General features: G+C 42.2%; 1 protein-coding gene across 2 annotated transcripts in view; it reads left to right on the forward strand.

The window, feature by feature from the left end:
* LOC149566313 (Peptidase S41 family protein) overlaps positions 1-13,731 on the forward strand; it is a 317,692-nt gene extending 303,961 nt beyond the window's left edge. For both annotated transcript variants that reach the window (XM_089819719.1, XM_089819720.1), the window contains 3 exons: positions 12,859-12,921; positions 13,040-13,169; positions 13,263-13,731. In XM_089819719.1, the coding sequence (XP_089675845.1) occupies positions 12,859-12,921; positions 13,040-13,169; positions 13,263-13,339 (270 nt within the window). In that variant the 3' untranslated portion in view covers positions 13,340-13,731. The remainder of the gene's footprint in view (positions 1-12,858; positions 12,922-13,039; positions 13,170-13,262) is intronic.
* Positions 13,732-14,592: the final 861 nt, after the last annotated feature.

The raw sequence follows: 14,592 nt of genomic DNA on the forward strand, positions 1-14,592 counted from the left end.
GTTGATATTATTAACTTAACTAATCAACTTTTGTAGTCGGTAAATAATTGTAATGAGCCGACGGGTAGGATAGTATGTATTATTTGTTATGTAGCCGACTTGTGCCCGACGGGTTCCTTCGGGAACCTTCCGAGAGGCCCTTCGGTGGGTATTTATACCCCCTTCGGAAAGCATTGTAATCATCAGATAGGAGCGAGCATAATGTACTGTTTGGCATATGCAAATAATCAAAAAAGTTCTGCTATTCGTGTTCATTATCTGTTTGCATTTCTTAATTAACCTATGTGGTAAACATTTGGCGCCGTTGCCTGATGGACCTGGTACACAGACAGACTGATGAATACTAAATGCCGAATCAGTTGAACAAGAATAAGAATAAGTTGAAGGAAAAGGATGACATACGTGTCGTGCAAGAAAATTTAATTTTGGCACAACAGGCTGAACGCAGACGGAGATTTCAGCAAGTTACCGACGGACACAAAAGCACTGAAAAATTGTTGGAAGAGACTCAACAGCGGCTCGATTTGGTGGAAGAAGCAAGGGAGGAGTTTGTAAACTTGCATACACCAAGGGAAGAGAATCCAGATGGAAGGGGATCGACTCGCACGGCTCGAAGTGCCGAGGGAGCACGAGCGTGGAGTGAACTCTTCGTCCGAGATATACTTTCGGAACAGACAGCTTTGGTTGACAAAAATCCTTTTTCACCAAATAGTGTGATTGTCGAAAACAACGCGACTGTCAAAAACAACACGAGTGTTGCAAATAGCGCAGGTATTGGAAATAGCACGAGTGTTGAAAATAGCGTGGGTGTTGAAAACAGTGCGGGTGTGCTGAACAGCGTAGGTGTACAAAACAGCGCAGATGTGCAGAATAGCGCGGGAGTGCAAAACAACGCAGGTACACAACAAAACCCACAACATCTAGTAATAATGGCAGGAAAAGGATGACATGCAAGTTACCGATGGACACAAAAGCACTGAAAAATTGTTGGAAGAGACTCGACAGCGGCTCGATTTGGTGGAAGAAGCAAGGGAGGAGTTTCTAAACCTGTATACACCAAGGGAAGAGAATCCAGACGGAAGGGGATCGACTCGCATGGCTCGAAGTGCCGAGGGAGCACGAGCATGGAGTGAACTCTTCTTCCGAGATATACTTCCGGAATAGACAGCTTCGGTTGACAAAAATCCTTCTTCACCAAATAGTGCGACTGTCAAAAACAACACAAGTGTTGCAAATAGCGCGGGTATTGGAAAGAGCACGTGTTGAAAATAGCGCAAGTATCGAAAATAGCGTGCGTGTCGAAAACAATGCGGGTGTGCAGAACAGCATAGGTGTGCAAAACAGCGCAGGTGTGCAGAACAGCGCGGGACTGCAAAACAACGCAGGTACACAACAAAACCCACAACATCTAGTAATAATGGCAGGACCAAAAGAAAAGTTGCCTAAATTTGATGGTGAAGGAACCGCCGATCCGATTCGACATTATAAAACATGTGAAACAATCTAGAGGACAAATGGCATAACCAATACAAACGAATGGATCCGACAATTTCCTGCTACCCTACGGGGTGTTGCGATTGATTGGTTTACTGAGACAGATACACAAAAGTTAAATAGTTGGGATAATATTAAGGAATTTATTGCAGAATTTCAAATATTGCGAGATGATAATGAGATTGTAGCGAAGATATTCAATACTAAGCAAGGGAAAAATGAAACAGTCCAAGTCTTCGCCAGGAAGTTAAAGGACCTGATCAATAAAATGGAGAATAAGTCGGCTGATGGGCTACAAAAGAGATGGTTTATTGAAGGCCTTCGCCCAAAGCTGCAAAAGAAGATGAAGATCGTGCCACCATCGACATAGATTGAAGCGTAAAATCGGGCAATGAACCTCGAAAGTGACCAGAAGACAAAGAAGAAGAAGAAGAACAACTCGTCCGATTCAGATGACGATGCATCTTCAGGAGAAGATAGCAATAATGATGAGGGCAGCAACAAGAAGGTCTGTGCCCTCCAAAAGGACATGATTCGAATGATGAAGGAGTTCAAGAACATGAACAAGGAGACTAAGGGCAATGAGCTATGGTGCACGGAGTGCAAGAAAGGCGGCCATACGAAGGGATCCTGCCCAAAAGATCAATTTTGTGAGATCTGCCAGATTCTAGGACACTCGGTAAAGGAATGCCCTTTCAACTTGAAATCAAGAGCACCACAGCAAGTGTTCCTCACGCAGGAAGCGTCTGCGTCAGGAGGGAGCGGGAACACCAATACGGAAGTTGCCACATCGGGCGGATACAAAAACAACCAGCGCGGTCAAAACAACAACAACAATAATGGTAGGAGGAGTCGAATTCAGTATGATGCGAATGGTCGGCCAATAGTTCAATGCCGCGCATGCAATTTGTGGGGTCACTTTGCCCGAGAGTCCACAACGGCGAACATACTGAAGTTTCTATGCCAATGGTGTGGACCTAGCGATCATGATGATGCTAAGTGCCCGAAGTCCGGAGTAAACTTGATTACTGTCAGGATGGACGAGGAAGAAGTCCTGGCAATCACTCGGAAGCAGGCGAAGCTCTACCCTGATCCGACAGAGGAAAAGAAGAGACTGGAGGAAGCCCGCATAGAGATCCAGAGAGCAAAGCAGGTAGAAATAACACACTTGAAGGACACGCCTGGTACCTCCGTACGGAACTGCGCAGAATAGAACATTGTACGACAAATATTGCAAGCTGAGGTACTCGTCAGGATAAATGATCTTTTGCTCACTATGCCTCAGCTCTGTACAGCACTCACGAATATAGTTCCGATTGCTAAGCAACCAGTAGAGCAAGAAAAGGAGAAACAAGGGGGCACAAGTGCAAAAGACCCGATGTTGTTAGCTCTTTCATCCGGACGCTATCTGGCGGTTGTCGAAATGGGTATTCTAGGGATTGTACTAACAGACATGATCGTGGACGGAGGCTCTGGTGTCAATGTGCTGCCAGAGGATACCTAGAAAAAGTTGGGACAGTCGACATTGTGGCCACCTACCTTCTAGTTATTAACAGTCGATCAACATGGAATCAAGCCATTGGGAATACTCACAGCGCAACCAGTAACAATTGGAACACAACCATTCCTATTGGACTTCGCCGTGATTCCCCTAAGGCGGAAAGGATACGATGCTATTCTGGGTCGGGGGTGGTTGATACAAGCCAAGGCAAAACACGATTGGAAGAAAAATACTTTATCAATTGAAAGCAAAGGCCGGAAGTATGTCATCGATCTACACACTTGGATGGTTGGAGAAGAAGCTCTATCGTCGGATTCTGAAGGAGAAGAGGATGAGAGGAGGCAAAGTATGGAACTTGATTAGGAGGGAGTCCTACGATTGGAAGGAGATGACGATCTGGATTCAGTAAATGGTCTTTACCATTGGCAAATAGAAGACTATGAAATGTTTCAGAGCTGCAACGTCTTGACGATAGAGGGACACAGTACTGATGAATTTCCAAAGGAATTCACCAAGGTGCAGGAAGGAGATGTGCCATTGGATGTGACACCCCCACATAAGTACACTGAAGGGGAACCCATCAAATATGATGAAGCCATGCTGCAAACCATGAATTTAGGAGATGAAGCCGAACCACGGAACATACTGGTGGGAGATAATTGGGACCCAGTACTGAAGGTAGCAGCATTCAGGATATTGTTGGAGTACAACGATGTATTTGTGTGGACATACAAGGACCTGAAAGGAGTACCCCCAGAATTGTGTGTGCACCGCATCTCGTTGATCGAAGGCGCAATACCTGTACGAAAGCGGCCCTACAAGATGAACAAGAACTATGCGGCACGGTTACGGAGGAAATCCACCGGATGTTGGAAGCTGGCATTATCTTCAAAGTGCAAACTAGTGAATGGGTGTCACCAATAGTGATCTCACTAAAGAAGGATAGCACTCAGATCCGGATATGCATCGATTTCAAATGCCTGAATGCAGTCACCATCAAGGATCTATTCCCAATTCCGTTCATCGATAGCATCCTGGAAGAGGTAGCAAGACATGAGATCTACTCATTTATGGATGGTTTTTTCGAATACAATCAAATTTCAATCGCAGAGGAGGATAAGCTGAAGACAACCTTTGTCGTAGAAGATGGGGTGTATGCCTATAATCGAATGCCATTCGGTCTGTGCAATGCGCCTACGACATTCTAGCGAATCATACTGCACATCTTTGATAAGATGTCCGTCGAAAACTTCAAGGCATTTCTAGATGATTGGTCAATGTTTAGTGCGGAGGACAAACATCTAGTAGCATTGGGTGAATGTATGCAGAGATGTCAACGCACGCGCCTGGCCCTGAACTCGAAGAAGTGCAAGTTTATGGTTCCCCAGGGAAGGTTGCTCGGACACATAGTTTGTAAGTAGGGGTTGAAGACAGATTCGGATAAGGTGAGAGTCATATTGGAGATGCAGTCGTCTACCAATGTAACGGAGGTAAAATCTTTCCTTGGACATATAGGTTATTACAAACGCTTCATCAAAATTTTTGCCAAGGTAGCATACCCGCTAGACAGATTAATGTGCAAGGGAGAATCATTCCGATGGGAAAAGGATCAAGATGAAGCATTTGAAGGGCTCAAAGTGCAGTTGTCTACGACACCCATCCTAGCATATCCGGATTGAAGCAAAGAATTTCATGTACATGTCGACACGTCCAATTATGCAATTGGAGCAACCCTGGTGCAAACAAGTACCCACGGGCTGGATCACCCGATCTACTTTGCTAGTTGACTACTATCAAAAGCCGAACAGAATTACAGTACGACCGAACGGGAAGCTTTGGGGATGGTCTATGTAGTACAAAAATTTCGTCATTACTTGTTGGCGACACTGTTCGTCTTCTATGTTGACCATCAGTCTCTATTGTATATGATCAACAAACCTGCCATTTAAGGAAGGATCAGCCAATGGTTACTCCTATTGCAAGAGTTTACCTTCAAGATCATCGTACGGCCAGGGAAGAAACACGTAAGCACGGATCATCTGTCACGTATCAGAACAGGAGAACCGGCAGACAGTGTGAATGATGACTTTCCTGATGCACAGTTGTTTCAAATTGCTGCACTACCGGAGTGGTACACAAGCATCGGCGAATACTTGTCGACGGGACAATTTCCAAGTAACATGCCACCGAATGAAAGACGAAAGTTGGTGATACGGAGCAGAACATTTCAGCTGATTAATGGACTGTTGTATAAAATGGGACCCGATCAGATCTTGAGGCGTTGTGTCCTAGAGGAAGAAATTCCACGGGTATTGAAGGAAGCACATGAAGGACCGGCAGGAGGACACATGGGGCCGGACACAACTGCACGGAAGATACTTTTGGTAGGATTATGGTGGCCAATGGTACACAATGACGCTAGGGAATGGGTCGTTGCATGCGATACATGTCAGCGAGCCGGGAAACCTTTGAAGAGAGACTTCATGCCTCTGAATCCCTCTCATGCTTAGGAGCTCTTTGAACGGTGGGGTTTGGACTTTATCGGATCTCTGAAGATGAGCAGAACCAGAAGGTGTCATTACATCATCGTCACGATGGAGTACTTGACCAAATGGGTGGAGGCGTGCGCACTACCACACAACTCAACAGTAAGCACAACAAAGTTTATTTATGAACAAATTATTACTAGGTACGGGATCCCTTTGCAGTTATGGAGTGATAAAGGAGGACATTTTGTAAATCATGTTATTCGCCTGCCCACCACGGAGTTCAAAATTTATCATTTGTTATCAAGCCCGTACTACCCAAGAGCAAACGGACAGGCCGAGGTGACCAATAAAGTCCTGGTGTCGATTATATACAAATCCTACAAGGTTGAAGGCAAGGATTGGGAGGAAAAATTGCCCTCCGCCCTTTGGGCTTACCCCACGGCATATAAAGTCACAACGGGGCACACGCCGTTTCAACTGATGTTTGGACAAGAGGCTGTAGTACCAGCAGAATTTATGATCCCCAGCCTAAGGATAGCACTAGAAAACAAGTTGGGCGACATGGAAAGTTTAAGGGAGCGGCTGCACAAATTGAATAGGTTGGAAGAGAAGCGATTATTAGCACAGTGGGTGATTGAGGTAACACAGAACAAGCGGAAGGCGTGGCATGATAAGCACTTGAAACTGAACAAGTTTCAACCCGGATAGTGGGTATTGAAGTACAACGGCCGGAATGAGATCAAGCCAAGCAAGTTCAAGGTTAAGTGGGTCGAGCCGTATCAGATCTGGGAGGTGGGTGACAATAGAGCGATCAAGTTGTGGACACTTGATGGACAGGAAGTTTCGGACACAGTCAACGGGTGCAGTTAGAAATTTATTGCACGCCTTTGCCACCCTGAATTGTGAAGAAGTAATGATATTATGTTAGTAGGAAAAAAAAAAATTAAAAATTAAAAAATTAAAAATATATATATATAAAAAAAAACAAAAAAAAAAAAAACAAAGAGAGAAGAAGTGGACTGTATGGATTTTTTTGACCCTGCTCACCATATGGCTTCCTCATAGTATAAAGTTGCCAAGAGCGTACGGTTTTTTCCCCTGTATGGATTTCCCTGACAAGAGTACGGATTTTGTGCAGTACTGATTTCATCGGGTTTCTACATCTTCTTGCCGTACGGCGTACAAATTTTGAAAGAAGTTGAAGTGAAGGCAATGTACGGATTTTTCTGGAGCTTTGAACAGTACGGATTTTAATATGTGATGCACGGATTTTATAACAATAATGCAGTGTACGGTTTCTTAGAAGGCTGTCGTACGGGTTTTGGATTTTTCAGCGCCTGAATTCTATGGATTTGCCGGTCACAAGATTATAGGAGTGCAATGATTCATGTAAGAATGAGAACAACTATATGGGTTTTGCACACGATCTGGACAGCAGGCATTGCGTCTATCAATTTGGCACATTGGTGAACAGATTTGGGCCCCTGAAGCACACGAACACATGTATTTGAAGGTCTCTGCAAATGATGAATAGAGTATTAAAAGCAAGAACCCCAGTCGTATTCAGTTCTTGAAGCAAGTAGAGATGCTACCGTACAGGTTCCAATTTAATTCAACTGCACACCTTGCAACCTGTCGTACAACCACAGAATTTTTTTGACTCACCGTACAGATTTGTGGAGGAAAACTATTGTACGGATTTGTGATCTTTCTGGTGTACGGTTTTGTTATTTGATTTTTCTTCTAACTTCTTCAGCGTACGGATTTTAACGCTCTTTCAGTACCTGTGGTTTGCAAGCCACCCTACACATTTTGGAGAATATTCTCCAACATACAGATTTGAAAGACCATTAGGAAAAGACAGATATAACTGACTTGCCAAAATATGGAGTCTGCAGGCAAACGAAAGTGGAAAAAACAACTAGAACAATCTGAAGTTGACGAGGGCATGAACATGTCATGTGCAGGCAATCAGAATGAAGGCACCAGTAGCAAGTAGAAGCGGAAACCCCCGACACCTGCAGTAGCTGAGATCACACCAAGAACTATACAGTTCGAGGGGTTGAGTGGAATAGACTGTAGAAGATGGTGGCAAGAAACTCCTGAGACGCATCCAATAAAAGCCAGCATCAGAAGAGCATAGGTAGAATGGGCTATTCGGATGCCCGTTTTTTGCATTCAAGACTATGAAGGGTTCCTGCACGCCATGATTGAGACCTATGGCAGAGCTTCACGAAGGAGCACATTTGAGTATTTAGATAGGGACTTGGTGGTCTTATTGAAGGCAGCTGATTTCACGCGAGTTTTTGGTATTCCAGGGCCGCAGGGCAAAAAGGTTCAACCAAAGAAAATCTCTAAGGAGGTAAAGCTATTTTTGATTAGACTAGTATGTGGGGATATGACGGAAGCAGAGTAAGAGGCATTGGCTGCGACATCGAAGGGGAGAGGTTTAAAGAAAACAGACATTCAAGAAGGACCATGGCAATGCCTGATGGACTTGGTCAAAAGCAGGCTTATGGGATCATCTAGGGCATCCGATATCTGATTTCCACAGGTGTCTATGATGAATGGAATAATGAACGGGAAAGTGTACAATTGGGCGTCCGTGCTGGCTAAGCGTATGCATGAGTTCATGACCCTCCAGCATAAGACATTCTATATGCCTCACTATGCCATTGGCCTCTTTCTTGATGTGGCAGCACGAATGATTCCAGCAGAAGAGTTGGAGGCAAAACCGCGACCACTTGCTCCTGGAGAACCCCCGATCATGCGGTGGAAGCACTTGGATACAACCACGGGCAGAAAGGCGCTACAGGATAGAAGAGGCCTCGAATGGACACGGGGGATGATACGGACAGTGGCCGTCAGGAGACATCTTCGGAGGAGAACAGTATAGGGGATGAGGAAGGGGAAGAAGATGATGATGAGGAGGTTCAGGTTGTCATGGCTACCCCCTTGCTGTTTTCGCGTAGTATAGTTCTTGTTACCCCCTATTTGGTGCCAGCAGGTCTACGCATGGCTCACATTCCAGGGTTTGGATAGGCACGGTGGCCGGTACTGATGACCGGTGCACCCCAGCAAGCAGTCACAGTAGCAGCACCATGGCAGCATGGGGTAAGGCCTTCTCCTATTTGACCAGGAGTTGGGTTTGCTGTAGGATTTGCTTAGACGATAGCACCCATCAGTCGAGGGACTTTTCTAGCCCCTACTGAAGCACTTCCGGTAGTAGCACCTGTGGCACTTGTATCTCAGCCAGCAGCAGAAGTTCCTGTAGCGCAACAAGTTGGAGTTTCCGAGGCACAGCCAGCAGTGGAAGTCACCATAGCACAACCAGCAGGAGTTCAGGAACCTTCAGGAGAGAACATACCAGATGAAGGAGAGGAGACGGCCATGGAGGTAGCTGATCTTTCAGCACCGGAGTTAGCAAATGGATAGAATACTTCGGGTGTACACTTGGAGGTCGTAGGATCAGATGCAGTGGTGACCGTGGATGCAGCATTGTTGGCATCACTAGAGCGTGATAGAGAGAGTCGCATTTGGGAGGTCGGTACTTTTTTGAGCACACGGTTCCACCGTGCTCCAATTCCTAGGATGACTTATGTACCGACTCCTACGCAAGATGATGTTTTCGAGGTAGACACTCAGCCACAGGTAGCATAGCCCGTTCCGGATATTGGACCGTCGCATGGTACTTCTGAGTGTATGGCCGACGCCGTGGAGATGAAGGAGGCATTTCTTGCCGACTTTGCAGCTCTAGCCTCACGGGCTTGTCAGGTGTTGGATTCCATGGAGGCTTAGGCATTAGATTCGATTGTGAAGGAGCTGGAGGGAGTCATCTCGTTCATGCAACTTGGATGCCTAGCTGCCTTCACAGTTTGTTTTGAGGAACGAGGTTGGCCGGATGTAGAGACTCATGAGATGCTTCAGGAGTGGTCTACCACGGCCGGTTTTGGTGTGGACAACCGGGTTGAGGTTTTGTTTCAAGAGTTAGTAAGGTTGCACAAGCAGGCGTACTACACTCTTCGGAAGGCGCAGGCAAATCAGGTAGCAGTTGAGAGAGCTCGGGAGGAGTCAGCTGTTAGGTTGGGTTCAGAAAGAGCAGCCTGGGAATTCGAGAGAAAAGCCTTGCTAGCAAAGGAGCAGTTGGTAGTAGAGAAGGTGCAAGCAGTAGCGAACAAGGAGAAGGAGATGGGGGAAGTTGGAGCAATGATGCAGTCCGTCCTGGAGCTTCAGATGGAAGCAAAAGCGGAGCTGAAGGTTCGGAAGGAACAAGTCTACAAGCTTCGGACCAAGTTGAGCGATCTAAGAGCATGGACCCATTCCCCTGCATAGCATCTATTTGGTCGTTCCTTGCACAATTTTGTTGTATCATCGTCAGGAGACAACTATTTTTTTGGGGGGGGATGATGTAGTCGGTAAATAATTGTAATGAGCCGATGGGTAGGATAGTATGTATTATTTGTTATGTAGCCGACTTGTGCCCGACGGGTTCCTTCGGGAACTTTCCGAAAGGCCCTTCGGTGAGTATTTATACCCCCTTCGGAAAGCATTGTAATCATCAGATAGGAGCGAGCATAATGTACTGTTTGGCATATGCGAATAATCAAAAAGAGTTTTGTTGTTCGTGTTCATTATCTGTGTGCATTTCTTAATTAACCTATGTGGTAAACAACTTTCTTATCTATCCTTTAGCCAGAGATAATACAAATCCTTCTGAGAAGCGATAGTAATAATTATATGAAACGTCCTTGAATTTCAATGATAATACTCCATTTAAGTGGTTTTCTCTAGTGATTGTATGGAGATCATTTCATTCTAAGCAAAATAAAATAATAAAGTACAAGGAACCAAAAGTGATGAAGGTGAATCCAGGTGACAAAGACAATCTGAAAATGATCTTGTTCTGTGATGATTGGGATCCAGTGATGAAGGCATCGGTATTCAAAATATTCATGGAGTACAAAGACACTTTCATCTGGTTGTACAAAGACCTAAAAGTATACCACTAGAATTATGCTTGCATAGAAACCCTCTCACATCAAAAGAAAATCTTGTAAGGAAACGACCCTGCCAAATGTACTAAAAATTAAGCTACTAAAGTACAAGAAGAAATAGAGAACATGCTAGAGGCAGACATAATCTTTAATGTGGAAATGGGTGATTGGCCTCTCCTATTGTGCATTGTGAAGGAGATGAACAAATCTAAATATTAGTAGAATTCAGAATTTTGAAGGAGTGACATCAAGGACCCATCTTCTAATCCTCTTTACTTATACAATCCTTGAAAAAGCTACCGGTCATGAGATATACTCGTTCATGGATGTATTCTCAAGGTATAACCAAATAAGCATTGCTGAAGAAGATAAGTTAATCATGAGCTTTGTAGTTGAGGAATCATATGTGTTAAAATAAAAACTGAATGTTGTTTGGTCTTTGCATTGCTCTGGAAACCTTCCAGAGAATCAACCTACATATCTTTGACAAAATGTCTGTAGGGAACTTTAAAGCATTTTGGGATGATTGGTCAATCTATGGTGGTCAGGAAATCCACTTAAAAGCACTCAAAGAATACATGAATAGATTTAGAAGAGCATGAATTGCACTAAATTTGAAGAAGTGCAAATCATGGGTGTAAGTTGCTGGGTCACATAGTTTATAAAGTAAGGCTAAATACTGATCCCAACAAAATAAGGGTGATTGTACAGATGCAAGCATTGGAGAATATCATAGGGGTATAGTTATTTCTTGGGAATGTTCTTCGGTAAAAGTTATTTCTCAGGAATGTTGGATACTAGAGTAGGTTTAGAGTTAAAAAAATTCTCAAATTTCCTATACATTGGATGCACTGACAAGAAAAAGGTAACCATTTACATTGGCTGACAATCAAGAGATAGATTTCCACGAATCGATGACAAGGTTAATCAGTGCAGTAAGCCTTGAATACCTGGATTGGAACAAAGAATTTAACATACACATATGCATTTAACTATGCAATGAAAGCCACAATTGCACAAATGCGATCCGAATGCCTGGACCACCCAGTTATCTTTGCTAGTTGGCCGCTGTCAAATGCAAAGAAGAACTACAGTACGACTGAGAGGGAGGCATTAGGCATGATGTACTCCATACAAAAGATCAGACACTACCTGGTGGCGACATCATTCACATTCTATGTGGATCATCAAGCCCAATGTACTTGGTAAATAAGCTGATCATCCAAGGATAGATAAGTAGATTGTTGCTACTGTACAAGAATTCACATTCACAGTCGTGAAAGAGCCATGTGGTAGCCAACCAGTTTTTTAGGATCAAGTCAGAAGAACCACTTGAAGGTGTGAACTATAATTTTTTCAGATGTTCAGCAATTCCAAGCCATAGCATTACCTCCAAGGTATGTGAGCATTGAATGATACCTATCCACCTTTACCTTCCTAAAATAGATGCCATCTTAGGAAAAAGGAAATTGGGTGAATTGACAGAGTCTTTATGGATATAAAGTCTTGGTCAAAAGTTTGGCTGTATTCGGGCACCGATTCGATCGAACCTCTACCAGTATAAAGCACAATCTTTTCCCAGAGTTGTGAATGAATTGCCCTTCTTAAATGGGCTACTTGGACCCTTTTCTAATACTATATTACAAGCATTATCTATGATGTTTTTTTTTTCAATTTTTTTCCATTTAATTTCTAATTTCTACTTTTCTCGACGTGAATATATCAGTTTTGCATGGAACAAGTCTGAAATTAATTTAATATGTTATTTGGAATTCCTTCCTCTGTAGAGAACAATTTTCTTGGTAAAGAGTGAATCGACTGCCCTCTAAAATAAGATAATTTTCCCTTTGGCTGATCCTCTTGGGCAACCATGATCTATGATTTATCATTTATGTTTGTACTTTTATATCTAATTTTTTATTTTCTCAGTGAGAAGTGATCCAAGCTTTCATGATGCAATTTTGAGTTCTACTTAGATTTTTGGATTTCCTCCCCCAAAAAAACCAAGGCAACTTGTCTCAGTATGAAAGGCGCAAATGATCAATTGAAGATACATTTTACAAGTTTGCAACATTTTCAATCAAGCTATCGACCATTTCAACATTTGGCATGAACCTTATTTCCTCTGTATTCATTTACTACTTTGATACAATAGAATAGATTCATGAATAGCAGTCAAAATTGCCAGTAACAAGTTTTCAATGTCACTTTTGTGATATCTTAGCCAGTGCATATTATACCTAATATTATTTGAACTGATTTACATATTATGGTGGCCAAACTTAGATAGAACACCAGTGGAAATATTGAAGCTATTTGAGACGGTGGAATTATTACTAGTTGGTTGACAATGCATTCTGTCCAATGACCCACTTTACAGGTTGCAGCAGCTCTTCATGATAATTGCAGGGCTATCCTGGTGGGGGAAAAAACGTTTGGGAAGGTCAAATGATATCCAACAAGCTTACTATTTTATGTTTACATATATTCTGACTTTTGACACATACAAAACATCTTTTATTATACTTGAATATTTTATTCTTTTTCTCAATTTTCTTCAGGGTTTGATTCAATCTGTCTACGAGCTCAAAGATGGGTCAGGAGTAGTGGTAACTGTTGGGAAGTATGTTACTCCAAGTCATAGAGATATTGATGGAAATGGAATAGAGCCTGATTTCTATCGTAGGCCAGGTGATGATTTTAACTGTAATTTACTATAGCTTATATGAATGTGAACAATTATATTTGATGACCCAAAAATGACTTTGGTCTATTATGTTTTAGGTTTGAATGAAGCAAAGCAAACTCTTGCTCGTTGCCACACTTCTACCAAGTGGATGACACAGAAAGAAGTGCTTTAATTTTGTTAAAAAAAACACTTTAGGTTCGTTTTTGGTTGCCTGTAGCTGTTTATTTCAAAACATATTGTCAGGGATAAATTAATTTGTATTATTCTCATTGAAATTCATTTTATTTACTTACCTTGACTGCACAAATCAGCACCAAAAAATGCTGATTTCAGTTCTATTTTTCTTGTGGACAATATTATCAGAATCTCTTAAATTTCTTAGAAAAGCCAAGATTCAATCCAATTTTAGGATCCTGCCATGGATTGGTTGTTTATTTGTTTTAGTTTTTGAAGGTAGGCAATCAGTTTACATTCCTTGTTGAAAACACTATCACAAAATGTCAAACACGAATGACATTTCTTAAAGAATATAAAGTACAAAAGACAACCAATCTCCTTTTTAGAGTTCCCTTTGCTACACAATATACTGGTGATATTTATGAAAACAATCTGCAAGTCTTATGTGCTTAAATATAAGCATGAAACACAATATTGTTACAGAATTCCTTCAAAGTGCTCCAAATTTAGAAAATGGATAATTATGTAATATTGATGGGTTTTTTTGATGAGGAGAAATAATCACTCTCTTGAAAGTGGAAGATTTCCCAAGGCTGGTGCCCCTTATAGCAATAATTATCATTGGTGTGTGCAAATCACACTAGATTTATAAATTATTTTGTAACTGAAATAGAAACTAGATTTTCAATGTTATATGTGCCAGGGTTTGCAGTTGATAGAATTCATGTAAATTTTAATAAATATGAATCTATTAAGAATATTCAACACCCATAGACTCAAATTGATGAATGTTAAAGGACAAACTATTTTCTTCTAGTGTTTAATTTATTTTTTCAAATAAAGTATCAAACAGAATAGTTTTTTGCTAACCCACCACTTTAATCTTTAATTATTACAAAGCTGATTAATTTAGAGCATTTAAAGGTATATGGATGCAAGTCATTGGATTATGATTGGCTCTCTTTCCGACATTGTTGTTTTTCAATTGGTGCCTTGGCTTTGAACTGTTCACTCTTACATTAGAAAGGAAATACTACTTAAAGAATGCTAAGGAAGATTGCTTTACTGTTGAGGTTCCTTCATCTTTAAAGGATGGCTCTTCCTGGGATCCAAACGCAGCCTTGCCATGTTTGATTGTTCCATCTTGATTCATGTTTGCCTCTACTCACTTTGGATGCTTCCTTATAGTCTTTGTCTCCTATGGTCAACGACTATCTCTTGCCACATAATAAGACCCAAATTGTTGTT

The sequence above is a fragment of the Cupressus sempervirens genome, chromosome 3 (genome assembly GCF_028749045.1).
Source record: "Cupressus sempervirens isolate cs-2001-9-10 chromosome 3, ASM2874904v1, whole genome shotgun sequence".
Lineage (NCBI taxonomy): Eukaryota > Viridiplantae > Streptophyta > Pinopsida > Cupressales > Cupressaceae > Cupressus > Cupressus sempervirens.